Raw genomic sequence first — 26,964 nt, 5'->3', positions numbered from 1 at the left:
AAAAGAGATGTTTAGATGATCTTACTTAAAAGAATCACCCGGTATATATACATGTAAGAAGTATCATATTTGATATAGGAATATGAGAAAATACAGTAGTCAATGCTTTCAATAAAAATATATTAAAAGTGATATATATATATATATATATATATATATATATATATATATATATATGTATATATATGTATATGTATGTATGTATGTGTAAGTATACAATATCGATATAATTTACATACTATTGGCAGTATAAAAAATCAACAATGGATGTATGATACTCGGTAAAAAAAATTTATATGATATCAATATTATATCATTTTATGATTACTTTGAAAAAAAAAAAAAGAAATACAAAAAATGTTTTACTTCTTTTTTTTTTTTTTTTTTTTTTTTTTTACTCTTGGCTATCCGTCATACTTTAATGATCGGTATATACTAGTTATAAATAATTATACAACGAAATATGCCTTGCATAACGTTATATATAAAATCTTCTATTATGATTTTGTTAATATTTAATCAATTGCAACTCAATTACTTTCAAATAGGACTATTTAAAACATAATGGACCAACGTTAAAACCAAAAGCCTGATGAGGTAAGCCATAGTCCAAAGGATGAAAATCGATAAGTGGCAATTTTTGAAGTTTATCCGTTTGAACGAGAAACACCGTTTCACTTTTACTCTTTCGCGATTTACAACCATCCGCTATGATAATAGGTTTTGCATTATCATAAGAAAATTCATCTTCGTTTTCTCCAAGCAAACGTATCGACAAATCATAACTATTGTTAGGTGCATTGTACCATCCTACGCTATTCATACAAGTATATGTAAAATTTTGATAACCCTCTTCACTGAGCAAGCGCAAGAAATTTAATTGTATTACACCGATAGTCTCATAAGTTATCTGAAAATTATAAATGGAACAGAGAGAAGATTTATATATATATATATGTATATATATAAAAATTGTGAAAATAATTACTTACGCGAAATCCACCACGCAATTTGGAATACCAATTGCCTTTCTCGTCTTCCTTTCTCCAAGGTATATTTGGCATTTGACTACTGTGAATGTCAGGAAAAACGCAAGTCTCTCCCATATTTGTCATATTGCAATAAACATAAACGGCATCGTCGGGCATACCTAAATTTGGATCGATCCAGTACCAACCTTTAAATAAAATATTTATTTTATTATAAAGAGATCGAATTTTTAAAGATATGCAACTATTGAAATACGAACCATCGCTGAAATGTGGATGACCATAAAATAAATCTTTACATGTTCTAACAGGATTTTCTCTGGTTCCAGTTGGTTTACGTATTCTATCGAGCTCTTGTCTTATGCTGTAGATAGAAGTATATACATCTAAAAATTTAGGTCCCAACTCGTTATCCTCGTCGTTATTTATTTCCTCTTTATTCAGATCATTCTCCTTTTCATTATCTTCTTGTCTAAAATTAATTCGAGATTAAAAAACAATGAGTAAAGATTTTTAATGATGTTTAAAAAAATTCTATCTTTAATAGATCCTTACGTGTCGTCCAAAATCTCTCGTTTCCTTTTATAAAAGTGCGATTGAGTAAATAATAATTCTGGTGGAATCATTGGTTGCTCCGCTGGAGGTCCAGGGAGACCTGGAGGACCTGGTGGACCTATATCACCTTTCGATCCATCGTTCCCAGTGTAACCTTTGGGTCCTGGTGGACCTTCTAAACCAGGCAAACCTGGTGGTCCATCGTTACCTTTCAAACCAGTTTGACCGAGTGGCCCTGTATTTCCTTTAGGACCTTCTGGTCCTGTAAGACCTCGTATTCCTATTTCGCCTTTTTCACCCTGATCACCCTTCATTCCAATTGGACCAATATCACCTCGATGTCCTTTCAAACCTCTTCGACCTCTATCACCTTTTGGACCTTTTGGTCCATCAGGTCCAGCTATTCCGGGTAAACCAACAGCTCCTGGAATTCCTGGTGGTCCACTTTCTCCTGCTGAACCTGATAATCCTCTTACACCTGATAATCCCGGAGGACCAGGCTGACCTTCTCCTCCTGGTCGTCCTTGTGGACCTGGTAGACCCGGTGGTCCAACTTCGCCCTTATCTCCTGGTAAACCTGTATTGCCTTGTATTCCCGCTGGGCCCTCTGGACCCTGTTAAAATATGTATTATATTTTTTCTTTAACGTATTCATTGGTTATGATATTATTACGGAAACTAACCGGTCTTCCTTGCGTACCGGCCAAACCTTCTTTCCCAGGTGATCCAATGTCGCCTGGAGGTCCGGGTTTTCCAGATCCCCCATCTTCGCCATCTTTACCTGGTTCCCCTTTAGGGCCAATTAAACCTGGTTCTCCTGGAGGTCCAGGAAAACCCGGAGAGCCCACATTTCCTTTTGGTCCTTCTGGTCCAACGGGACCACGATTTCCAGGAGGACCGGACGGTCCCGGTTTACCTTCTTCTCCTTTTTGTCCAGGAGGACCTCGTTCTCCCTACATTATTTGGTATAAATAAAAATTATTTCCTACCATGTTTTTTTTAGTCCAATAAGTAATATTTACCGGATTTCCATCGGCACCTTCTACTCCTGGAAGACCCGGCAAACCGCTATCTCCTTTCTCTCCTTGACGACCTTCAAGACCTTGTAAACCTGGCGGACCGTCCGCACCTCTGGGTCCCTTTTGACCTTGCTCTCCTGGACTACCAGCTGGACCAGCAGGTCCGATTGAACCCATGTCTCCAATCTCTCCTTTTGATCCTGATGGACCGGGAAGACCTTGTGGTCCAACAGGTCCAGCAGGACCAGGTACACCAATTGGACCATCTTCACCTTTCATTCCTTGTCTACCAATTTCACCAGGTGGTCCCTTTTCACCTGTTGCTCCCACAAGACCTGGCTCTCCTCGTGGTCCTTGAAGTCCTGGTGCTCCTGCTAAACCCTGATAAATTTATTTAAATTTTTTAACATTTTCCCTTAATTGTTTAACTAATAAAATGATACCACATTAGAGCAACTTTAGAATTTTTAATACATATGTACTTACAGTTGAACCTTGAGAACCTTTAAAGCCTTTTTCACCGGGTGGTCCAATATCTCCTTTGTCACCATCTTCTCCTGGAACACCAACTGGACCAGGAGGGCCTGATAATCCTCGTTGTCCTGGTAAACCATCTCTACCGGTCGGCCCTGGTAAACCAGTTTCACCCTAAACAAAAATAAATATATCATTTCATATAAAACAAATTTCATTTATATAATTTATAATATAAAAATTATACCCTGTCGCCTTTTATACCAGGAGGACCAAACGGTCCTTTCGGGCCTTGTCTACCCTCAGGACCTATAGCTCCATCCTTTCCAGGTTCTCCTTGAGCTCCTTTGTCTCCGGATGGTCCTGGCAAACCAATAGGTCCCATTTCTCCTTTCAATCCAGGTGTGCCCTGGATTGAAAAAATCAGCATACATATTATAAATACATGCGCATTAATAGCTCTTTATGAACAGACTAAAGTTTATTACATAAATTAACGTACCGGTAAACCGACCAATCCTCTTTCACCCGGAAATCCAGGTAATCCTACAGGACCGGGCGGCCCGTCTTTTCCAGATAGTCCTTGAGGACCAGGCGGACCTTCTTTACCTTGTTCGCCTGGTGTACCTACATCTCCTGGTATACCCGGACTACCTGGAATGCCAGGTTCACCTGGCTGACCAGATTCTCCTGGTGAACCTTGTGGACCGATTACACCAGGAGATCCAATAGGACCAGGAGGACCAGATTCACCAATTGGTCCACGTTCCCCTGGAAGACCAGGAATACCATCTTTTCCATCAAGTCCAAGTTGTCCTGGTGATCCTATAAATCCACGTGGACCCTCTATTCCTGGTGGTCCAGATTCTCCTGCCGGTCCCGGAGGTCCTGGTTGACCAGTATCACCCTTCGGACCTGGTAATCCTTCGGAACCTCTTCTACCACGAACACCTCTAAAACCCTTTTATTAGATATAATTAATATTGGAAATGCAATTATTATATTTTTTAAAATCTGTTTTGATTCATATATTACTTACTCTGGGACCTATCTCTCCACGATCACCTGGCAAACCATTGTTTCCCTGCATAAAAAACATAACTATAATTTAGTATCATATTTATTTTATAATAATGTAAAAAATATACAATTTACCCTTTCCCCCTTCTCCCCATTTGATCCTTCTCTTCCAATTTGACCTTTATCACCCTTCTCACCCGGATTTCCCGGATATCCTATTAAACCAGATATACCGATTTTCCCTTTTTCTCCAGGTGGTCCAATCGGACCCTGTTCTCCACGATTTCCTTCGAATCCTCTTGGTCCTTCTATACCTTCGATCCCAGGAATACCCTGTGGCCCTAATGGTCCTCGTTCTCCTTTCAAACCTGCATCACCTTTTTCTCCTTCAATTCCCTTGTCGCCTTTTTCACCTCGATCACCAGGTAATCCCCGTTTCCCATCATCTCCTTTTGGACCACGTACACCGGGAAATCCTATGGATCCTTGTGGACCTAATATGCCTTGTTCACCTTTCAATCCAGGAATTCCAGGATTACCTGGATGTCCAGGATGACCATCTGCTCCAGGAAGACCTGGTATGCCAGTTTTTCCTTGTGGTCCCTATCACCAACGAATAAATAAGTTTATATTAATTTATTAAAAATATTAATAACAATTGGTATCTACTTACGACTAATCCGGTTGGTCCTAAAGGTCCTTGAGGACCAGGTGGACCAACTGGTCCCGATGGTCCAGATGGACCAGGTAATCCAGGTGGGCCTGATGGGCCAGTATTGCCTTTTGCACCAGGAGAACCTTCGCTTCCAGGTATACCAGGATTTCCTGGCATTCCTGGGAAACCACGTGGTCCAATAAAACCTCTCGGTCCCTATAAATGAAAAATATTTGTAAATATCTGTCATAGTAAAAAATAATACTAAAAATTTCTTACCAATTCACCAGGCAATCCTGGTAGACCAGGAGGTCCATCATCACCCTGCATACCTTCATGACCTGGTAATCCTGGTTCCCCAATAGCTCCTGGAGATCCCCTTTCACCTTTATCTCCTGGTAAACCTGGTAGTCCAGGAGGACCTTGTTCTCCCTTTATACCGGGTGGTCCCGTAGGACCACGTTCTCCATCTCTTCCAGGTCGTCCCCTTCTACCTTCTCTGCCAGTATTCCCAGGAATTCCTATGTAATAATACAAATTAATTAATTACAGAATTTGATTAATTATATACATATATATTTTTTATATAAACGCGAAAAATATAATACCTCTGTCTCCTCTAGGTCCAGGTTCACCTATATCACCCGGTTCTCCTTTTTGTCCTTGAGGTCCAGGAGGTCCATCCGGACCAGGAATACCAGTCAAACCCATTGGTCCCTCGCTACCTCTCATTGCTAACATATATTGCGACAATATTTGTCTCAAAGTTTCCATTTGAGAATCGGGACCCTTTTCATTTCCTTGTTGATTTAACGAAGGTATCATAAATACGTGGCCAGGTGGACCAGGAGCACCATTTAATCCTGCTAATCCTTCTTTTCCTGGTTCTCCTTTCTTTCCTTGTGATCCAACCATTCCTGGTGGACCCGGAAAGCCTCGAGGCCCAGGTGATCCACGAAGGTTATAATATTTATTATTATAATAATAATCCTCATTTGGATTTGAATATGATGGTAAGTTGAAAGTTTCAATTGTAGGATAAGGATTTTCTTCTGTAATAGTTTCGCTCTCGTAACTCTGTGTTGTAGATTGCTCATTTCTGTTATATATCTGTACAAAATATATATATATATATATATATATATATATATATATAAAATAATTATATATATTTTATATATATAAAATACATATACTTTAGAGAATTTATCTTACAGTAATAGGTTCGTTGATTATTGTTCTCATTGTTGGTCTTAATATAAATGTAAAATTTGTAGGAACATATCGCAAGGGATATGCTTCTATATTTTCTTCATTGAGATTCTCTTTCTCATTTTCTTTAATTCCCTCGAAATCTTCATAACCAGAACGCTTATCAAAGGATATGTTAAACGGCTTAGATGATATAGGTTCATCGATGATCGAGTTATTATTATCGAATTTATATATCTCTTCTTGTTCGCAATCAGGTGCAAATATTGTACAAAGTTCATAAGCTGCATCCGGCGTTGGTGCTATCTTCAAAAGTTCAAGTCCTCCCTAATAAGAAATTAATTTTTATTTTAAATTGAGATATTAATGTTATATCTATATAAGAGAAACGAAAAAAAAAGAAAGAAAGAAGAAAAAAGAAAAAAAAAAAAAAAGAAAAATGAGATATTAATTTTATGATATATATCACTTACCAAAAATATATTTTCTTCCATAAGTTGTTGACCTATAATGATAATTCCATCGACGTTTATACTTTCAGAAAGATTTCTTTTTAATTCCTTCGTAATTTCTTTCTTGCAATCTAAGAGAAGAGTAATTGTATTTCCTTTAACACTTATACTTAAACGATGCCATTTCCCATCGGAAATATCTTCACCGAAAGAAATCGGTTCTTTCTCGACGTCATTAATATCGTCGGAAGTATCGTAAAAGAATGTTATATCTTTGCCCAATGATAAAATCAATTGTTCTTGGCCGCCATCGTCGTAAATGGAAAATAATGTGGCCATGGGAAAATCTATACAATTATAAATACAATCGATTAGTATTTTAATAGATCAATATACGATTTTATGTTAATCGAAAAAATTAATTTACGAGATATATTCTTTATTTTTTTTTTTTTCTTTTTTTTTAGATTTTAATTATCAACTTATTACTACTTACTGATTTTAGTTCTTGCAACGACGATGATCGAAAAATTATTAATCAATCCAGTTGGAAAGATAGCATTTGTATTTATGGTTAATAAAGTCGATTCGGCGATATCGAATGCGATCGTATCGTTTTTTTTACAACGATTTTCTGTAATTATCAATCCAAGAGATTCTTGATACATCCCAGTACTTTCCATGAGATCGACGACACCTCTTTCTATAATGCATTAACGAATTCTGATAAAACGAAAGGTCTGTTAAGACACGCATAGAGAATTGACAATTAGCCGTAAGTCGCGTGCATCCCTAATAAGTGTTTCGTCGAATAACGCAAAGTGTTACGATGAGATGAACGACTGGAAACCTAGTAACCCATGAACCCGTAGAACATAATTCGCATTATTGCAGCGAACGACTGAACCAATTCTGTAGAAGCTTTTAGAGGAATGAAATCGCTTTACATGCAACAGAGTTAACTAATTCAATGATTGAAATGTGAATCATCTTAATCGACGTTTATTCTATTTATTTATTTATTTTTTTTTTTATTTTTTTTTTTTTTTTTTTTTTTTTTTTTTTTTATACAGAAAAAGAAATACTTGGCATAAACAGATTTCTCTCTTTTTTTTCTTTCTTTTTTTTTTTTTTTTTTTTTTTTTTGATATAGAAAAAAAAATACTTAGTATAAACAAAGATATCTGGTAATATAAAAATAATTGACAATACAAGACAATTTAAATGGAACAAATATTTGATAGGTTGAGTAGGAAAAAAATAAATAAATAAATAAATAAAAAGAAAAAAAAAAAAAAAAGAAAAAAAGGAAAATGTTTATCACGAAACGTTCATACGACGATATAAATACCTATATCCTCTGTATTTAAATTCGCCCTTGTCGATGGTAACGTCGATAAAATGAGAAAAAGTGTAACAACGTAAGGGTGGATGATGGTACGATAAAATCGTAGAATTCTCCATTGTTGCTTCGCGTGATCTCCTTGCATGCCTGATCTATCTTCATGAGACCATGGCCTTCTTATTGAACACTATACACAGATTACGTATTCTTATATCGAATATATAAGTATGTGTGTATTTTCTGTACGAAATATCAGGAGGAAACTTCAAACGTGTTATTCACTTCTGACACTGCGAAACCCTTCTGGAGAGAACGAGACAATTTCTTAACATAAGCATCATCCCACTTCTTCTTCTTCTTCTTCTCTTTCTTTCTCCTCTTTCTTTCTTTCTTTCTTTCTTCTTCTTCATCATCATCATCACCATCATCATCATCATCTTCTTCTTCTTCTTCTTCTTCTTCTTCTTCTTTTTCTTCCTCTCTTCTCCTTTCTCTTTCTTTCCTTCTATCTAACGATCGTATCTCTTTGATCTCTCTTCTCTCATTCCAATCTCTTCTCCTATTTTCCCTCCCATACTTCCAATCTCTTCCACTACTTCTTCTCAACGAGAATATGCGTTCCGCTTGTACGCATTCCACACATGCACTTTTAATAACAATTCCGCGTCTCTTCTATTAACACTGATTCGAATAACACGTGCTTCACGTATCGTGTTAAATAGCATAGACCTTTTCTCTTCTATTTTTAAAGAAAGATATCCCGATAATCATGCCTTAGTTAGTTACATATTCTAATTTAAATTTAATATTATATATAGAGATTATTTGATTAACAATAATTTTTATAATCCAATGTACATATATATATATATATATATATATATATATATATATATATATATATATATATATATATATTGTATTATAAAAATTATTTTTATAAATATACGAACTTTTTACTTTTTTTCACAGACGTTATGTGAAATCTGTTATTAGAAAAATATTTTTATTTTGTTTTTAAAATAAATAATTAATTATAAAAATATATATTATATATATAAATATATATATATATATATATATATATAAATTATCTTAATTAATACTTAGAATTAATAAACATTTTATAGATCAGCGCAATAAATATGTACTCGCAGACGTTTCGATTAATTACTTCCTTCCTGCTTTAATACTACATGTGGTATTCTATTTTCTACCATAGGTATATCATAATATCTTAATAAATCAAATTAGCGTATTGCATTGGCGTAACGTTACATATATGTATGTATCTCGCATTCGTATTAAATCTATACATTTTTACAAATACTTTCTGATATTTAATAATCATAAATGTATATGTATGTATATACTATTACTTCTACTACTACTACTACTACTACTACTACTGTGGTATTATAAAATAATAATTATCTTATAATAACAATCATATTATGTAGTTAAAGTATAATTCATATTATGATTTTTCAATTCTTCCATATAAATATTATTAGCAATATAAAGTATAAATATATTAATATTAATATTTAATTAGAATTAAATCGAAAAAATTTGGAAAATATCGTTCAATATGTAACCATTCGTTTGGTAATACTTGCGTTATATGATTTAACAAAGCAAATAAAACTAAGTTCCCGTTAAAACTTCTAATCGCGTCCGCAAACACTCATGTGAGTGTTAGAATAACGATGACTCTAAATTGAAATCTTAGATGACATCAGTCAATCAGGAATTTTGGTTCCCAACGTTATCTTTACGAAAATAAATCCTCCATTTATGAATAACAGGATAGATCGCAATAATAGTAGCTACCATTAATAAGTATCGGTAGTTAAGTTAATAAAAAGATCATATATATTTACATTAGACAAGGTCAATTATCCTGAGTTTATAATTTTTAAATATCAAAATTTTATATTAAAATTATTTTGAGTTTCTGCTACTTTTCCGTCTTTTTAATGTTTAAACAAATCTACGATTTTGATATATCAATTTTGAGTTAATAAATTTAACTTTATTGAAATATTAAAATAACTTTACTTTTTTATTTAATATTATTATTAAAATAATTTATTAAGTCTTATGTAATGTTCAAGCGAATGTATTTTTTTTATTAAATAATAATATATTTTTATCGAATACTTATACATCGTTTAAATAATTAAGAAATTAACAAAAGTATAAATCATTTATGTTTAATTTTATGGAGAGGAAGAATTTCGTTGTTCTTCTCTTTTTGGAATCCAAAAAGAAAATTATTCCATTAACTACCAAAGTCAATTGAGCGTTTATCTTGACATTATTTACCGACGATCTTTTTGAGTTCGAAATTAAACTTTAAATGAAAATCAGTAAAGAGGGATATGAGCTTCTTCTCTTTTACCGCAAACTTCCAGGGGCGCTACTGTGCAAATTTTTTTTTTTTTTTTTTTTTTTTTTTTTTTTTTTTTTTTAAACAAAAAAATGTCAATAGCATCGTTTATACCAGCAATGAGTCCAATTATAACCTTTGATCGATTATTAATGAATAAGTTCTTATTTTGAAAAATGTAGGTTTAAATGAGAATATGGTTTTATTGAATTTTCGAAGAAGCTTTATTTTTATGCATAAACTTGTGAACAGCTTTAAAAAAAAAAAGACCTAACTTTAACCAATGGAAATTTGTCCACTTTTTTAATTTATTGATTAGATAAATAAATAATATTGAAATTTTTAATAGAAGCCGAATCAAAAGTCTTCAGGTGATTTTTAATATCAATTATTCTTTTTAATGATCTTTTAGGCTGATTTTTTTCAGTTTGTAAAACTATTCCTAAATTCGTAGTTCAACATTCTGAAGAAAAAAAAAAAATAATAATAAAAACTAAACAGAAAAAGAAATAATAATAAATTAGCCTAGAAAATCTCGAAGAAGAATAATTGATTTTTAAAATTACATTCGAACCCATCTAGAAACTTTTGAATCATTGCGTATTAGAAATTCATATTAAAAACGAATCTATTAAAGTTATACATTCATAGATCTAACTTCCCACAAATGGTTAGCGGATGTGATTGGCTAGTTTAAAATATTTAATTTTGTGAGGAAATGCTTGGATCCGTTGGAGATAGAAACGTATTTCAACTTTACGGATCAAATGAAACGCGAGTGTTTTAAAATTATTTAATAATAATATTACAATTTCTCCTATAATACATATATATATTTATATAAACTATATTTGTTCTATATTTGAAATGAAAGAAAACAACATTGATTGATCATAAGATATATTCAATAATTATACCATTGAATTAATATTAGTATTATTTCTTTAATATTAAAAATGTGGCAAGATTCTTCTAATAATTTAAGTGAACATAGTTCTTTAGTTATTTCAGACAGCGATGATAATATTATTACTAGTACAAGGCAAAATATTCTTATTGATAGTAGTGACAATGACGAATCTATTTCAATGGAAAGGTAAATGTTAAAATATTTTTAATTAAATTAATTATTTAAATCATATAATGTATCTTTAATTGATACGTCAATTAAAATTAATACATAATCTTATATAATTATAATCAATTTTTATATTGAAAGGAAATCAATGGATTTAAATTCTTCATCAATTATTGAAGAGAGAATAAAGCGTAAGTTAAAGAAACATCGTTTAATTTATTCTGATGATGAAAGTATTAGTGATATCGATGATAAACCTACATATCAAGAAGCAGAATCTGACAAAACTTCAGATGGTATGTTTTATATATAATTTTTTTTTTTTTTTTTTTTTTTTTGCAAATATCTATTAAGAAATTATAAATTAACTACAAATCTCTTTTATTTTTATATAATTTGACAGATGATTCTGAATTTTCTTCCACAAATTCTTCAAATAGAAAAAGGAAAGATATTTCACATGATTATACAAAAGAAAATATAAAAGATTTAAAAATAGAAAATTCTTTTGATATTACCAATAATATTAATGATGCTAATGAAATCAATGTATCTAATGAATCTGATAGTCTTGAAATGGATTCGACTAATAAAAGTGAAGATTTTAATGAAATAGAAGAAATTAATATCAATAAAGAAAATGAACATTCTATTGTGAATATTAACTCAGATACAGGTATTAATGTTCATTTTTGTAAAATAATCTATTATTATTGTCTTAGAAGAGATAAATATACAAACTTTATACTTTTTATTATTAATTCCTATTATGACAATAAAAATTTTAGACTTCTATAGATTTAATGTAAAAATTTATAAAGAGAGAAAGAGAGTGTGAGTGAGAGTGAGAGATAGAGAGAGAGAGAAAGAGAATGAAAGATATTAATAAAAAAATACAATATTAACTCCTAGATAGTACGCCAGAGAAAAGAAAGAGCGAAGAGAATGCATTGGCAATATCTTATGCGAGACAAGAGATTGGTGTTGGTAATATAGATCCACTGGTAGCACAAGAGAGAGCTCTACTTAGTTGTAAATTGCAGCAGCTAGAAATTCAATTAGAAAAAACAAAGGTAAGAAAATATATGAGAATCTTAAAGATATATTTTAACCATTTCTAATCATATAAATTCTAAAATATTTTATTTTTAGTTATTAGTTACTAATGCAAATATAGATGTATTACCAGATAAAGGAAAAAAATTACAAGAAAGTATTATCATTCAAGAAAAAGAAATAAAGGAGATAAAAGCAAAATTAGAAAGAACACCTTTAATACAACGTAATAAACAAATGAATCCAGAATCTATTTTTAATGATAAACAAGAAGAAACATCTAGCTTATCATCTAATCAAATGAAATATCTACAATCTGACTCTGAATATTTCTTTACGGATCCTACATCTTCAGAATCTAAACCATTGGGGAAAAAAGCACAAGAAACTAGAGAACGTGAATTTACTTTAACAGTAGAAAGATTACAGGATTTACATGGATCACTTGTAGCTCGTCCTTCAGAAGATGCAAAAGCAGAAGATCCACCTGGTTTAAAAGTAAAACTAATGCCTCATCAACAGCATGCATTAGCATGGCTTATGTGGAGAGAACAAAAACGACCAGCTGGTGGTGTATTAGGTATAAATTTACATAATTGTATATATATTGATAATTATATAGTTTATAATTTCAATTTGAATTTTGTAATCTTTGTTAATACATAATAACCATTAACCACTAATGTATTTTTTTTTCTTTTCTTTTTTTTCTTTTTTTTCTTTTTTTTTTAAATAGCTGATGATATGGGCTTAGGTAAAACTTTAACGATGATCTCTTTAATCATGGCCACTCTTCAAGAAAATTATGATGAAAGTGATGATGAATGGTATAGCATAAATAAATCTATAAGTATGTAAAGTATGAATGAAATATAATATAATATAATATAATAGCAAACTTTTTCTATTTTGATGTAGTAACTCTAATTAAGTATTACATTACGAAATATTAATTGTTTAATTAAAAATATCATGAATTATTTATTTTATTTAAATAAAATTTTATTGTATTTTCAGCCTATAAAGGTGGAACACTGGTTGTATGTCCAGCTTCTTTATTATCACAATGGGAAAATGAAGTAAAAAGTAAATGTAAAAAAGGTATATTGTCAGTAGAAGTTTACCATGGTAATAATAGAGAAAAATTATCCAAACGTTTGGCAAAATATGATATTGTTATTACAACATATAATATATTATCTCGGGAATGTAAAAACATGTCTACAATATATAAGGTATAATAGTGTAATACAATATTCTCCTAAACTCTGTTAAAATATATTATATTTAAACTTTTATCTATCGTTTTTTAGATCCTTTGGAAGAGAGTAATACTTGATGAAGCACACATAATAAGAAATTATAAAAGTCAAGCATCTCAATCAGTATGTGGTCTTATAGCAAGTAAAAGATGGGCACTTACTGGAACACCAATACAAAATAAAGAAATGGATTTATATTCTTTATTGAGATTTTTAAAATGTTCTCCTTTTGATGATATTCGTGTTTGGAAACGTTGGGTTGACAATAAAAATGCTGCAGGTCATCAAAGATTAGCTACTGTTATGAAAACTCTTATGCTTCGAAGAACAAAACAAGAACTCCAAGCGCAAGGTGCTCTAGAATCTTTACCTACTAAAAATTTTAAAGAAGTGGAAGTAAAACTTGATTCTCAAGAACAATTAGTCTACGAAAAGGTTTTAATATATTCTCGTACGCTTTTTGCACAATTCTTATCGCAAAGAGCAGAAAAAGATCACATGGCAGATTTAAGGTCTGGAATATACGATAAGCCATCCTTTTTGTCAAATCCAAGTAAGTTATATTTTTTTTTTTTTGTGTGTATTTAAAAATAATATCTTTTATAACGTATATTAAATGTTTTATTTAATTATTAGATAAAAATACACAATTTACAAAGGCACAAAATAAATTACTTTCGCTACATGCTGATGTTAAAACACACGAAATTTTGGTACTTCTATTACGTCTTCGCCAAATATGTTGTCATCCGTCGTTAATTCATGCTATGTTGGATCAAAATGATTTGGAACAAAGTGAAGTAATGGATGAAGAAAATGTAGATTTAGATATTATATCCCGCATAAATAATATTTCGTTGTGTGAAAATGAAGAAAATGAAGAAAATGAAGATGTAAGTGAAAAGGAAATAGGTGTTGATCATAGAGTAACAAAAAATATACTTACTTCTAAAAATCCAGTTTTTGAGTCACAACGTATGAGTTCCAAAGTAAGTAACTATCCTCTCATACAATGAAATATTATAATGTTTATAATATAGATTTTTAAGTAGCAATTAATATATTAAATATATGAACTGAATTCATTATGTAAATTATAAAATTCTATATTATTAATGTAGATGAAAGCAGTACTCAATATGGTCAAACAAATTTTAGACAAAGGAGATAAGCTTATTATTGTTTCACAATGGTCAAGTATGTTTGAAATTATTGGATTTCATTTATCCACAATAAAAGGGGCAACATATAGTGAATTTTCAGGCAGAGTGCCTATTAAAAATCGACAAGTAAGGGATTATTTGTATTGTTTTATATTACAATGATATATATTTTTTAATGCATTGGTAAAAAAAATCTATATATACATGTTATATGTTTTTTTAGGTTATAATAGATTCTTTCAATGATTTATCTAGAGATCCAAAAATTTTGTTACTTTCACTAACTGCTGGTGGAGTTGGACTTAATCTTATAGGAGGAAATCATTTATTACTTATTGATATTCATTGGAATCCACAGTTAGAAACACAAGCTCAAGATAGAATATATCGATTTGGTCAAAAAAAGGATGTCTTTATTTATAAGTAAATATCACAACTTTTATTTTCATATTAGAATGTACTGTAGAATTGTATGAAATTATTTTTCTATATCATAATCATTTTATATTTATAGATTTATTTGCAAAAATACTATAGAAGAGCGTATCAAACGCTTGCAGGAAAATAAGTTGGCCATATCTCAAAATGTATTAAGCGGTGAAAAGAACAATCTTGTTTCAAAACTATCACTTAATGATCTTAAATCTCTTTTTGCTCTTTAAAAAAAAAAAAAATTATAACTTTAAGAATCTGTAATATAATTTGTAAAGAGTTATCTTTTATTCTTGGATTTATTTTCAATATGTGTTTATATATAGTTTGTAATATATGTCTGAGTCTTTTAATATTTAAAATATCTCATGATATTACATGTAACATTTCATAATTCGTTTTGTTATTTTGACTTTCTTTAATATTTCTAATTCATAACATTATATATACCTGGAAAGATACAGCTAATAAAACTTTCCTTTATGATATTGTTTTAATTGTACTTTATATCCAAGAATGATATAACCTCAAAATATGTTGTCAATTCAATGAACAGTCTATCAATGAATGGATCACTGCGCCACCTAATCTGGAGAATTAACATTATCAATAGTTTTCATTACTGGAACATTATTTATATAGTAATTTTAGTTGATTGTAAAAGATAATATAAAATACCGTAGAAATATAAGGACAAAAATATATACTTAATATCTTAGATTTTTCCTTTATCAAGAAATAAAACCAATAAAAGTTATTCAGTATTATAAGATGTATTATTAGTTTTAAAATAATTCTTTAAACTTTGCCATTATGTTATAAGAGAGAAATATAAAAAAAAAAAAAAATTCAATTTTCTTTTATAATACTCGATCTCAGCATTTTGTCCATTTTTTTTTTTGACACACGTATACACACATACACACACATATGTGTCTAACTTATGTTATAATTCTATCGAAGACATGTAGGTTAGAAGTAAGTATATATTGATATTTTTTATTAACATTAAATAAAGAAAATATGTTAATCTCTTTGTGTAACTAGGTTTCATACATTTGATATTATAATTATGAAATATAAATAAAAAATAATTTTATTTCGTTTTCGTTGATATTGGAAATGAATAAGATAATGTATGATCTTAAGACATATAATATAAATATATTTCATACGAAGTGAACCAGTATCTATGGCAGTACATTGGACTTTGATAAATTGAACTACAAATAATTTTTGAATGTATAGTATACAATAATCTATGAATTTAGGCGTATTCAATAGAGTTAATCATAAAGTAAGTATTTTATTTAATCTGTGAAAGTATTTAACAATATTTACATATCATATAATTATTATAGGATTCCCAAGGAGGAATGTATTCAGAATGGGCTTCTTTAAGCATTCTAATTCAACAAGGTTCAGAAGAAAGTCAAAGTGTACTAGAAAAGTTTTCACCTGGAGCAGGAAAAGAAGTCGCATTGTCTATAGTACGTCAACTAGCTGCTAATCTTGGTATTACACAAGCAGCAGAACCTAGTCCCTTATGCACTGATAAAGAAGTACAGTGGTGTATGGAAGTTATTTGTTATGGGCTTTCTTTACCATTAGCTGAACATGATACTGTTAGAGATTGTGTTAATGTATATTGTGAATGGCTATCTGCATTATATTCTACACCAAAAATATCTGTACCAAGGCCAATTATAGATGATCCAAATTTTTATGCTAGAAAGATTATAAGTCATTTTCATAATTTATTTATTCCTCGGAAAGGAGAAGGTAAGAATTATCATTTTAAAATTTCTATTTCTTTTATATTTTCTTATATACTTCTTGAAATATATTTATATTCTTTTGGTTATCTATTTGATCTCTTCTCTTTTCATAGTCTGGCCATTTTTATATCAGGATTTAGGTAATTCATAATTATCAATATCAATGAATCATCAATGTTAATGCTTACATTTTTAGAAACAAAAACTCTGGACTTTTTATACCACCATATCATTATATTTTTGTGAGATTAATAATTTTATATATTTGTAGGAAGTGATACTATAAACAGACAAGCTGTGTTATGTCATAGAGTTCTTAGAACACTTCAACAAATTGCAAGAGGTCCAGCATCATTAGAAAGAGAAACTTGGGAAAGTTTATTATTATTTCTTATTGGAATTAATGATGCATTATTAGCTCCACCAGCAACAAGAGAAGATGCTGGTGAACAGCTATGTGAAAGAGTACTTGGTGTATTATTAGAGGTATTAAGAATTTTTTATTATGTACTAATAATTTTATTATAATTAATTAATATTAATCGTTTGAAAAAAAAAAAAAATATATATATATATATTAAATTAAACTTTTGTTTCAGGTATGGCTGGTAGCTTGTGAACGTAATTTTCCTGCTCCACCTTTATGGCGTACATTACGAGAATCATGCCTTCGATGGCGGCACAGATTAGCTTTAATAGAACAATGGAATCGTGTGTGCCTAGCACTCACAGCAAGACTTTTACAAATCATGTATGGACCAATGTTCCCAGAGTTAAAAATAAGTTAGTATATTTTTATTAAATTAATTTTTATAATAAAAATATGTCTAATATTATCTATGATTTATTTTAAGGTGAAGAAGATGCACAACTTGTGCCATCAACTATGTCGGAGGAAGCTGTTGCACAAGCATGGTACAGACTTTTGCGAACTATTGGAGATCCTGTGGATTTATGCAGGCCAGCCGTAGTATCACAAACTCAAGCATTTTTCCAATATGCTATTGCTAGCCCAAATGTTATAGATCCTTGTCAACATCCATGTCTACAGGGATTGCCACAAATATTCTTGAAAGCTATAAAAGGAATAGCTGGACAGGTTGATGCATTTCTTGGTAAGTTTATTTTCTCAATTAAATCAGACCTATAATAAATGTTGTGATTGTGCAAATATCTCTGTATAGTTTAGAAATACTTTTTATATATATATGTGTGTATATATATATTTTTACTCCATATTCATTATCTTTATGTTAATAATTTCTTTTTCTGCAAACATTTTGTAGAGCACAAGTAGTTGCTTAACAACTTGATCACTCATGGGTGGTGGTTGCACATTCACACAATTGTTTTAGGAGTTTCACAAGCATGTTGCTGGGAAGAATGTTGCGTATCCAACATTGCATCTGGAACCAATAATAATGGAAACATAGGTGTTGGGTGGGACAGATCAAGTGGCAAGGACCAACCACAACCCTCCCCTACACCTCCAACACAACGCCGACTTGCCAAAAGTTTCAGTGTTACACCTTCTGCGGTTACTAAGGGTATTCAGCATCTTATACTTTTCCTTGCTGTCATATTTCTTATGCTATTTTTAATGTGTATATCACTTCATCTATTACCTTCATACTCTTTTTCTTTATATTATTACAATAGCAGAAAAGGTCTTTCATGTGGAAGTTAACATACAAGAGGAATAACAGTTAAAAAAAATCTGTTGTTAATTTTAACTTTTTGCTTTGATTATATAGGGATACCAAAAGCTTCTTTAATTGGTTTAACAACCAGTCGCGTATCTAGTACACCCCCAATGTTGATATCAAATTCAGGGCCATCATCAGCATCTAGTACAACTTGTAAGATAATTCATGAATTTATACATTTATATATAAGACGATTTTATTATCATATAAATTCGTAATAAAATGATGTATTCTATATTTATAGCTATGACATCACTTGGTCAAGATATTCGACCTCCTTTAGCACCAGGAAGACCTAAGTGCAATAGTATATTACATCTTTTTGGTGAATGGTTATTCGAAGCTGCATTTATAGGAACGAATGGATGGTCACAAAATTTACCACGTACGTTATTTTATCGTACATAGAGTTATTATATTATATATATATATATATTATATATTTTAGAACCATCAGGAGCATCAAAACGTCCATCTTCAGTACTTGTAGATGGGCCAAGTTCATTACAAGAAACTGTTAGTGAAGTACCTCCTACACTTTGTATAGATCGTTATGAATCAGGTAGAGCAGAAGCTATGGGTGCACTCTGTAGAATCTTTTGTGCCAAAAAAACTGGAGAAGAAATATTGCCAGTTTATTTAGCAAGGTTTTATCAAGCAATGCATCATGGTCTCAAATTAGATGATGTAAGCGTCTTTATTATTTAATTTACTTAAATTATTATGAGTAATTATAATTTAGATATTTTTATGTGTTTTATAGACAAGAGAGTGTGGTGAAACATTAGCATATATTCTTTTAAATTCGTCCGATTTATTTCGTTTAGACTTGAACGGTGTACAAGTATTAGTACCTGCAGTATTATCTGCTTTGGAACTTGTACTACCTGAGAAAGATTTAAAATTAAAATCTAATATAGTTTCAAAACCAGATTTAAGACGAGCTTCGATACATTTACTTATATCGATGTTGGCATTACCATTACACTTTCAGGTAATATAGATTCATGATGATCTTCATAATATATCATAAATATCTAGTTTAATTCAAAAGTATTATTTGTAGAATCTCCCTATCAAAGAACTTCCAACATTTCCAAACACATCTTCTGAAAAAACTCAAGTAACCTTTGCACAATTAAAATCAAGATTGATGAATTTGCTTATCAATGCATTACAAGTAGAAACTGATCCACAAAATACTCATATGCTTCTAGGTAAGTTATAAAGAAATACATTCTTTTAAGGAAATATTATTTTACAATATTTATATATATACATATATTTATTCTTTTTAGGAGGTCTTTTATTAAGTGTACAAGATTCTGCTGCAGCAGAAGAGGTTGAACAAGTCACCCAGCCAGATGCAGTACCAAATGATGCAACAGTTAATTTATTATCTTCAGGTTTGTTAAAAAAAAGAAAAAAAAAATTTGGCTTGAAAATATAAATTTTAAATGCACTGTCCTGAGTTACATTTTGTAACAAATATATAAAAAATTATTATAGAAATTATTTTGTTTTATGCTAATAGAGAGTAGCCAGAGCTACCTGCTATATCTAATTAAAGAAGTAACATTTTTTTATTAACATTTATTTAAAGCCTTATACACTACATTACTGTAACTCAGTATGATAATGCAGAGTGAAAGCATGGTGCTTAATATCACCTTTCATTGTACCTGCTTCACACATGCTTTTGTGAAATGTTATTCTTTTTTATTATTATATATTGTGTTCTGTTGTGCATTTGCCATTGTACTCATCATCGCTTGATAGTTACCAGCGATTCAGCCAGTCAAATAAGCATATCCAGTGATCAACGTTCGCTCGGTGATGCCTCTGATATAGCAACTCTTCAAGAGGAATGCATTGCATTCGGTAAATACGAGTACTATTCACCTTGGTACTGCAATTACTTGCCAGATCTCTGGAGTGTAATCGTTTCTGTGTTCATTTTATCTTATTTTTATTCCTTCACGAAAATATATTTTAAAGAGAGTGTTTTCTCACAACCCTGCATATATAAAAATTCCAATTTCATTAAATAATATCACATTATATAATTTTATCAATAGCAAATCATATTAAAATGAAATAATGTTTCAGATTCGGCACATGCTCTTTTCGTACGAGCCACGTATCTCGTTTGTCACAGGTTGATATCTTCATGGAAAACAGATTTAAACATTTCACTGGCTGCACTTGAAATGTTATCAGGATTGGCAAGAACACGAATTCGAGAAACAGGTAATATTCAACATTAAATATATCAATTTATATTATCAAATTTCTTTGTTAATATATATTTATTTCTAATATATACTTTTGCAGCAAGGAAACTCACAGGTTTGATAAACGTTTTAATAATTTAAAAAAAAAATTATACTTTTAAAAGTCAAAAATAAGACAGATATTAATTTTGTTTTGTAGATGCTTTGGAATGCAAACGAGCTGTGAAATGGTTATGTGATTATATTGCATATCAATGTTGGCGACCTCCTCCAGCACATTCCAAAGATTTGCATTCTTCTATTGTAGCAGCATTTGGTTGTTTAACGACTTGGTTAACTGCTCATTCTCAATTACTACAGGTTAATCTTATTGTATCAATTAAAAAAAAAAAAAAATACAACTTATTCTAAATGTGATAATAATATGCAATTTTATAGGATAAAGATTGTTTAACAACAGTATTAGAAGTAGTAGAATTAGGAGTATCAGGTACAAAAAGTATTGGTAAACCAGGTGAACCAATTAAAATGAAGGATGAAAAAGAACTAAAGCCAGCATCTATGCGTGTTAGAGATGCTGCAGAAGCTCTTCTTACAATAATATTAGAACAGGTATTTATTATAATTTCTCCTTTAATATTGATTGTAATCAATATAATATATAATAAATAATTGATTTGTCTTGTCTTATTGTTAGGTCGGTTATTTTCCTAGTGCTTGTGGTGCACAGTCATTGTCATCTTTACTGGATGAAGTATCATTGCTTCGGCATTGCAATAGTTGGACTGGTGGTCGTGTTGCTCGGCAAGCAGCAGTTGAAAGATTCCGTTATTTTGTTGCCGAAAATGCAACGATTCTAGCTTTATTAGAAGAACCTTTAGGAAATGATCAGGATCCACAACCTACAGTAACTGTTTTAATACGCGGACCATTTGGTAGACATGCATGGACTCTGCAATTACGACATTTGCCACGTCATAGATCTAGTATTAGAAGCGTAAATACAAATCCTGGCCGACCTTTGCCATTGAATGAAGCGGCACCAAGAACGGATTATAAGCCTAAATTTTTCCCCGACAATGTAGATAGAATACCTCACTGCAAAGTGTATGTATTATTTTTTTATATATATATTTTTTAATACTATATTATACTATAACACTATATACTCTAATCTAATATAGAAATATAAACTAATCTAAATATACTCTAATCTAATATATAAACATTTTAAAACAGAGATGAGTCAATACCTAGCCTTGAAGCTGTTATGAATGATAACGAATCAATTAGAAACGAACATGAGCTATTATCGCAGTTGCTGGAACGTCAAATAAATCTAGAAAAAAAATATGATGATGTCAGTAATAAGGAAATAGATGAAAAAACTGAGGAGTGTGCACCACCACAAATATGTCACGAATTCCAAACTGCTCGTTTATTTTTAAGTCACTTTGGTTTTCTCAATATTGAAAATAGAGAAAGTGAAGAGTCCGGAAATAGTACTCTTACTGCTTTAGATCCTACTATTCCAGGATTTTGTACGGATTTGGAAACATTAGATAATATTAGTTCAAGAACATGTGATACTGTTCATATATTTTATGTCAAAGCAGGTCAGAAAACAGCACCTGAAATATTGTCCAATGTAGTAAGAATTTTATATTTTTTATTCTTTAAATTATGTCTTGCCTTAACAAAGGAAAAAAAGCGTTTAACACAAAAGACATATGGTTAATAAATATTAATATTTTGTAGCTTCATGAAAAAAATGTATCACCAAATTTTTTGGAATTTCTTAATTCACTTGGTTGGCCAGTAACAGTTTCTGCACATGCTGGTTGGACTGGCCATGTTTACACCTCATGGAAAGTAACTCCACAAATGAATGTTTCACAATCAACTACTAGTGATCATGGTGGTTCTCTTTATAATGGTGATACACATGTACTATATTGGGCGGATGTCAGTGCAGAAATTGCATTTGTTGTACCAACACAATCATTTATAATGACAAATTCAGATTCGTTAGAAGAAGCTAGTTATACAAGTGACACTAGTAATGGTCAATGTAAGTATTATATAAATTAGGAAATAATGGACGATGTCTTTTGTTTTAATTAATATTCATATGTTTTGGATTATATGTAGCTTGGTTTGAAAGAAGTATTAGTGAAAGTGGTGGATCTCGTTCCTGTACCATTCCACAGAATTCAAGAACAATGTCGCTTGATTTTGAAAAACAACCATCAAGTTTCTCCGGCTCAGGTCCACCTAGTTCCTCAAGTGCGGATCCTGTTAAACCAAGAAGAACAACAAAACATGCTTTACCGATACAAACAGATACAAGAATTATGGTGGTATGGCTAGAAAGCTTGGAAGATTATACTCATTTTCCAATTGGTATGAATATTATATTAATAAACATTTATATCGTTTAGTTTTAATAAAATATTTATAATTAATTTTATAGGAGATATTCTACCATTTACACATACTGGTTTAGAATATTGTAGAACAGTTCAACCTTCTGATGTACAAGTAATTTTTCTTCAATCCCTTGCTAGTGGACTCATGAGAGTCAGATTACAAGGTCCAACTTCTAGAATAAATTTAGCCACTCCATTGATTGATGGAATGGTTGTATCTAGAAGAGTATTAGGTACTCTTGTTAGGCAAACGGCGTTAAATATGGGTCGGCGTAAAAGACTTGATAATGACAGGTAATAATGATTATTCCAAACATATTTTTAAATGACTCATTGTTGACTCTTCTCGTTTAAAAACTAAAAATATTTTCATAGAAAATTATATCTTATTATTTTCTATAAACGGTAATGTATATTATTTTTTACAAATTCATCACATTCTTATACTTTTTTTTATAGCTATCATCCACCACATGTTAGAAGAAGATTGAAGATTCAGGATATGGTTCAGAAATATAAAAGAAATTTATCTGAACCAGAATTATTAACACTTTTGTTTAGTAGTACCCAAACGTATTAAATTTTTATAAGGAATCAATATCCTACATTATAAATATATTTCTAATACACTTAATTCTAAAATCAAAATCTTATTGTTTTCTAAAATAATAATGCACATAAAGGTATATAAATTGCACAAAAAATAAATTATACTGTTTATCTTAGTTATATTCAATCTACTTTTTATGTGATTAGATATAAAACTTTTTCCATTGTAAAATATTATTATATACTTTGATTATATAATTTGATTTAGTCCAATAATGTAATATGTCATAATGCTAAACTATATCGTATGATTAAATTAACTGGCTTCTTTAAGCAACATTAAAATAATATCATCAATTAACCCTTTTTTTTACAGGGGCATGAATTATTTATTATAATTCTGTTTAACCAGCAATTATATTTCTTTGTATATATAATATTAAGGTAACAAAAATTTTAGTAAATTTATTATAATTTTAAAACTATTAAAACATTAAACATATTTATATATAACAATATTAAACTGAATAATAAAATTAAAAAAATGCTTTAAAAATTATTTCAATTATTTAAATTTTTAAATTTATAATGTTAATAAATAATTTTATTATATTGAGAAAAACGACAAAACATTTTATTGTTCTTTTTTTCTTTTTTTTTTTTTTTTACACTTAAGTTGTTTACATAAACAAATACAATAAATAATTACGTTTATTGTAATGAACTCAAAGGGAACTAATTACGGTATAATGATGGAATGATTATGTCATACAGTATTACTTCTTTCCTTTTCTTTGTTCGTATATTTATATAACAATTCTTTCAGTCAATCAAATGGGGGTCAAATGGATACATTTAAGCGACGCCTCGAAACAATTTGACCATGGTTCTATCAATCCATTTAAAATGTTTTACAAGTTTGCTTTCCGTTTCAAACAAAGTTAATTGATAAAAAATATTAAAATGTTAACAATTTAAAAATATATTAAAAACAATTATGTGTGTATATGTATATATGTATATATAAAATTAAATATATATATAATATATATATTAAATATATATAATAAATAAATAAATAAATAAATAAATAAATAAATATATATATATATATATATATATATATATATATATATAATCAAAAGAGTATATGCGCAATTTCATCGATAACAAATTTTTTTTAATAATTTCGTTTAAATTTTGGAGAGACTTTAAACTCTTTATCATTATATCACATGGATCTAAAATGATTGTGTCAGAATCATACAATATTGTCCAATTAAAGCAATACCGTTCAATTTGGTATTTAAAAGGAGCTACAGAACATTATATTGCATGAGCATTAATATTGCAAGTCATGATAGATAAGTTGATCGATCGATATCTCTCACTTTACTTATGATTCATTCTGATCAAGAATCAGTCTGACTAATTTGTTACATGAGCATAAAGCTTGTCACATTTTTAGAAAGTACTTTTTCTTTATCACAATGATATATTAAAAAATAATCGAATATCGCCATTTAAGAGATAAAAAAAAAGAAAGATAACATCACAATTATAAATCTTATTAAAACTTAAAAATATGATGTGTATTCTTTTTTTTCAGTATGGTAATAAATTTAATTTCTACTTATTCATGATCCTTGATAGAACGTAACAGTCTGCAATTCGAGATATTTGTTCTGTATATAGAAAAAGAAAAAAATACTGCATAATCATTCACACTGTACTGTTGTCTGGATTCATCCCGTTAACTTCGTGAAGAATATATATCTCTTACCATCTTAAAGTGACATCAATCGTTGCCATTGATATCAATCTCTTGGTGTTGAATATTTTTTCTTTGTTTTTTTCTTTTTTCTTTTTTTTTGTTTTTTTTTTTTGTGAGTGGAATAATCATTTTTAAAATACTAATTATAATACAAAAAACAAAAACAAATCTTTAACATGGTATATATATATATATATATATATATATATATATATATATGTATATATATTAAAGTACATGTATTAAATAAATTAATATAAATTTCGGCAATATATTATAAAAAGTTCGTATGAAAAGAGGATAGTAGTATTGATTTGTAATTATATAATATAAGTATTTCGTAATAAATTTCTCGTTTGATATATTTCCAAAATTATTATGTCATCATTACGAAAATTATTAATGATAACAAATGATAAAAAAGTTTTGACAAAGATATTTATATATATATATATATATATATATTTATTTATATATATAAATTATATATATATATATATATATATATATATATATATATATATTATATACTAGGTAATTTGAAAAATTTAATTAATTATTTTCCGTATATTAATATCTGTATTTAAAAGAATAATTAATATAATTTATTGAATAATCGTAGGTTTGTTTACGAGATTGATAAAATAGAATATATGTGTGTAACATTGTGCAATATCAGAAATCAGTAGTAATTCGAAAGAACCTGTTCGCGATACTTTCAAGGTCAGATTCTAAATCCAAGTAATCCATGATGATAACGATATATCTATAAAAGCTATATACCATTTAGTTCTTTTCACTTTTTACTTTCTATATCTGTATGGGTCATTTCTATTCTAAAATATTTTCTTTTTATAAAACACTGACGTTATTTTACATAATATCTTTTCATTTCATTTCTTTTGATAAGAAATAAAGTAAAATAAAATTTATTTAATTTATTTACATATTTAATAGAATTAATGAAAAACGCATTCGTACGTTACCTGAAACAGCGCTCGGTATGACGTATCATTATATTATGTACATATTATTATATGTAGATATACATTTGTGTATGTATGTATGTGTATGTATGATGTGTATGTATGTATGTGTATGTATGATGTGTATGTATGATGTGTATGTATGATATGTATGTATGATGTGTATGTATGTGTATGTATGTATGATATGTATGTATGATGTGTATGTATGTGTATGTATGTATGTGTGTGTATGTGTGTATGTTGTGTATTTTTATATAGCCTTATAAAATTATACGAATGATGACGAAATTTTAATTCTCATATATATCTTTTCTATATGATACATTCTAAAGGGACGTGAGATTAATATACGAATATTCATCACTTTTTTATGTGATGTATAGATAACAGATAACATACAG

The 26,964-nt window shown here is 29.6% G+C and overlaps 3 protein-coding genes and 1 long non-coding RNA gene across 8 annotated transcripts; 2 read left to right on the top strand and 2 right to left on the bottom strand.

The window, feature by feature from the left end:
• Nucleotides 1-199: 199 nt before the first annotated feature.
• Nucleotides 200-8,484, bottom strand: LOC124956470 (collagen alpha-1(V) chain-like). Of its 2 annotated transcripts, XM_047512314.1 has the most exons (18): nt 7,728-8,484; nt 6,873-7,079; nt 6,398-6,723; nt 5,928-6,251; nt 5,321-5,822; nt 4,992-5,233; nt 4,731-4,928; nt 4,193-4,660; nt 4,077-4,121; nt 3,540-3,998; nt 3,285-3,446; nt 3,050-3,211; nt 2,567-2,944; nt 2,228-2,497; nt 1,545-2,158; nt 1,250-1,461; nt 993-1,177; nt 200-910 (listed from the first exon to the last, which is right to left on the bottom strand). In XM_047512314.1, exons 1-18 carry the CDS (start codon nt 7,864-7,866, stop codon nt 551-553), a joined length of 5,253 nt encoding a protein of 1,750 aa, XP_047368270.1. In that variant the 5' UTR covers nt 7,867-8,484; the 3' UTR covers nt 200-550. The 2 variants fall into 2 exon arrangements, with proteins under 2 accessions (XP_047368270.1, XP_047368271.1); XM_047512315.1 differs by lacking the exon at nt 6,873-7,079.
• A 2,118-nt stretch (nt 8,485-10,602) lies between these two features.
• LOC124956447 (transcription termination factor 2) lies at nt 10,603-15,590 on the top strand. The gene is made up of 12 exons (XM_047512261.1): nt 10,603-11,209; nt 11,333-11,487; nt 11,595-11,867; nt 12,104-12,264; nt 12,344-12,827; nt 12,984-13,097; nt 13,265-13,482; nt 13,561-14,062; nt 14,146-14,498; nt 14,631-14,798; nt 14,896-15,095; nt 15,187-15,590. The coding sequence occupies exons 1-12, from the start codon at nt 11,070-11,072 to the stop codon at nt 15,332-15,334; spliced, it is 2,916 nt and encodes a 971-aa protein (XP_047368217.1). The 5' UTR covers nt 10,603-11,069; the 3' UTR covers nt 15,335-15,590.
• On the bottom strand, nt 15,327-16,027 carry LOC124956448. The gene is made up of 3 exons (XR_007103253.1): nt 15,783-16,027; nt 15,555-15,693; nt 15,327-15,362 (listed from the first exon to the last, which is right to left on the bottom strand). It is a non-coding gene; the product is annotated as an uncharacterized LOC124956448 (long non-coding RNA).
• On the top strand, nt 15,748-23,845 carry LOC124956446 (ral GTPase-activating protein subunit beta). Of its 4 annotated transcripts, XM_047512256.1 has the most exons (25): nt 15,748-16,082; nt 16,152-16,401; nt 16,466-16,886; nt 16,996-17,022; nt 17,154-17,368; nt 17,482-17,665; nt 17,737-17,997; nt 18,238-18,429; nt 18,637-18,741; nt 18,833-18,973; nt 19,037-19,275; nt 19,352-19,582; nt 19,655-19,805; nt 19,887-19,994; nt 20,368-20,469; nt 20,698-20,838; nt 20,923-20,937; nt 21,022-21,182; nt 21,261-21,434; nt 21,520-21,929; nt 22,062-22,473; nt 22,581-22,893; nt 22,974-23,225; nt 23,296-23,545; nt 23,711-23,845. In XM_047512256.1, the coding sequence occupies exons 2-25, from the start codon at nt 16,366-16,368 to the stop codon at nt 23,829-23,831; spliced, it is 4,662 nt and encodes a 1,553-aa protein (XP_047368212.1). In that variant the 5' UTR covers nt 15,748-16,082; nt 16,152-16,365; the 3' UTR covers nt 23,832-23,845. The 4 variants fall into 4 exon arrangements, with proteins under 4 accessions (XP_047368212.1, XP_047368215.1, XP_047368216.1 ...); XM_047512259.1 differs by lacking the exon at nt 16,996-17,022; XM_047512260.1 differs by lacking the exon at nt 20,368-20,469.
• Nucleotides 23,846-26,964: the final 3,119 nt, after the last annotated feature.

This window comes from Vespa velutina, chromosome 22 (genome assembly GCF_912470025.1).
Source record: "Vespa velutina chromosome 22, iVesVel2.1, whole genome shotgun sequence".
Classification (NCBI taxonomy): Eukaryota; Metazoa; Arthropoda; class Insecta; order Hymenoptera; family Vespidae; genus Vespa; species Vespa velutina.
Note: the sequence above shows the minus strand (reverse complement) of the source record. Positions and strands in the feature narration are given on the sequence as shown.

Coding starts and splice junctions, on each gene's coding strand:
- LOC124956470 (XM_047512314.1), bottom strand. CDS start 7,866: ATGCAAGGAGATCACGCGAAGCAACAATGGAGAATTCTACGATTTTAT. Junction 4,122..4,192: donor ATGGGGAGAAGGGGGAAAGG/GTAAATTGTATA, acceptor TTTTTTATGCAG/GGAAACAATGGTTTGCCAGG. Junction 3,999..4,076: donor GTGGAGAGATAGGTCCCAGA/GTAAGTAATATA, acceptor ATCTAATAAAAG/GGTTTTAGAGGTGTTCGTGG.
- LOC124956447 (XM_047512261.1), top strand. CDS start 11,070: ATGTGGCAAGATTCTTCTAATAATTTAAGTGAACATAGTTCTTTAGTT. Junction 14,499..14,630: donor CACAACGTATGAGTTCCAAA/GTAAGTAACTAT, acceptor TTATTAATGTAG/ATGAAAGCAGTACTCAATAT. Junction 15,096..15,186: donor AAGGATGTCTTTATTTATAA/GTAAATATCACA, acceptor TTATATTTATAG/ATTTATTTGCAAAAATACTA.
- LOC124956446 (XM_047512256.1), top strand. CDS start 16,366: ATGAATTTAGGCGTATTCAATAGAGTTAATCATAAA. Junction 16,402..16,465: donor TCAATAGAGTTAATCATAAA/GTAAGTATTTTA, acceptor TAATTATTATAG/GATTCCCAAGGAGGAATGTA. Junction 21,930..22,061: donor AGAATACCTCACTGCAAAGT/GTATGTATTATT, acceptor ATTTTAAAACAG/AGATGAGTCAATACCTAGCC.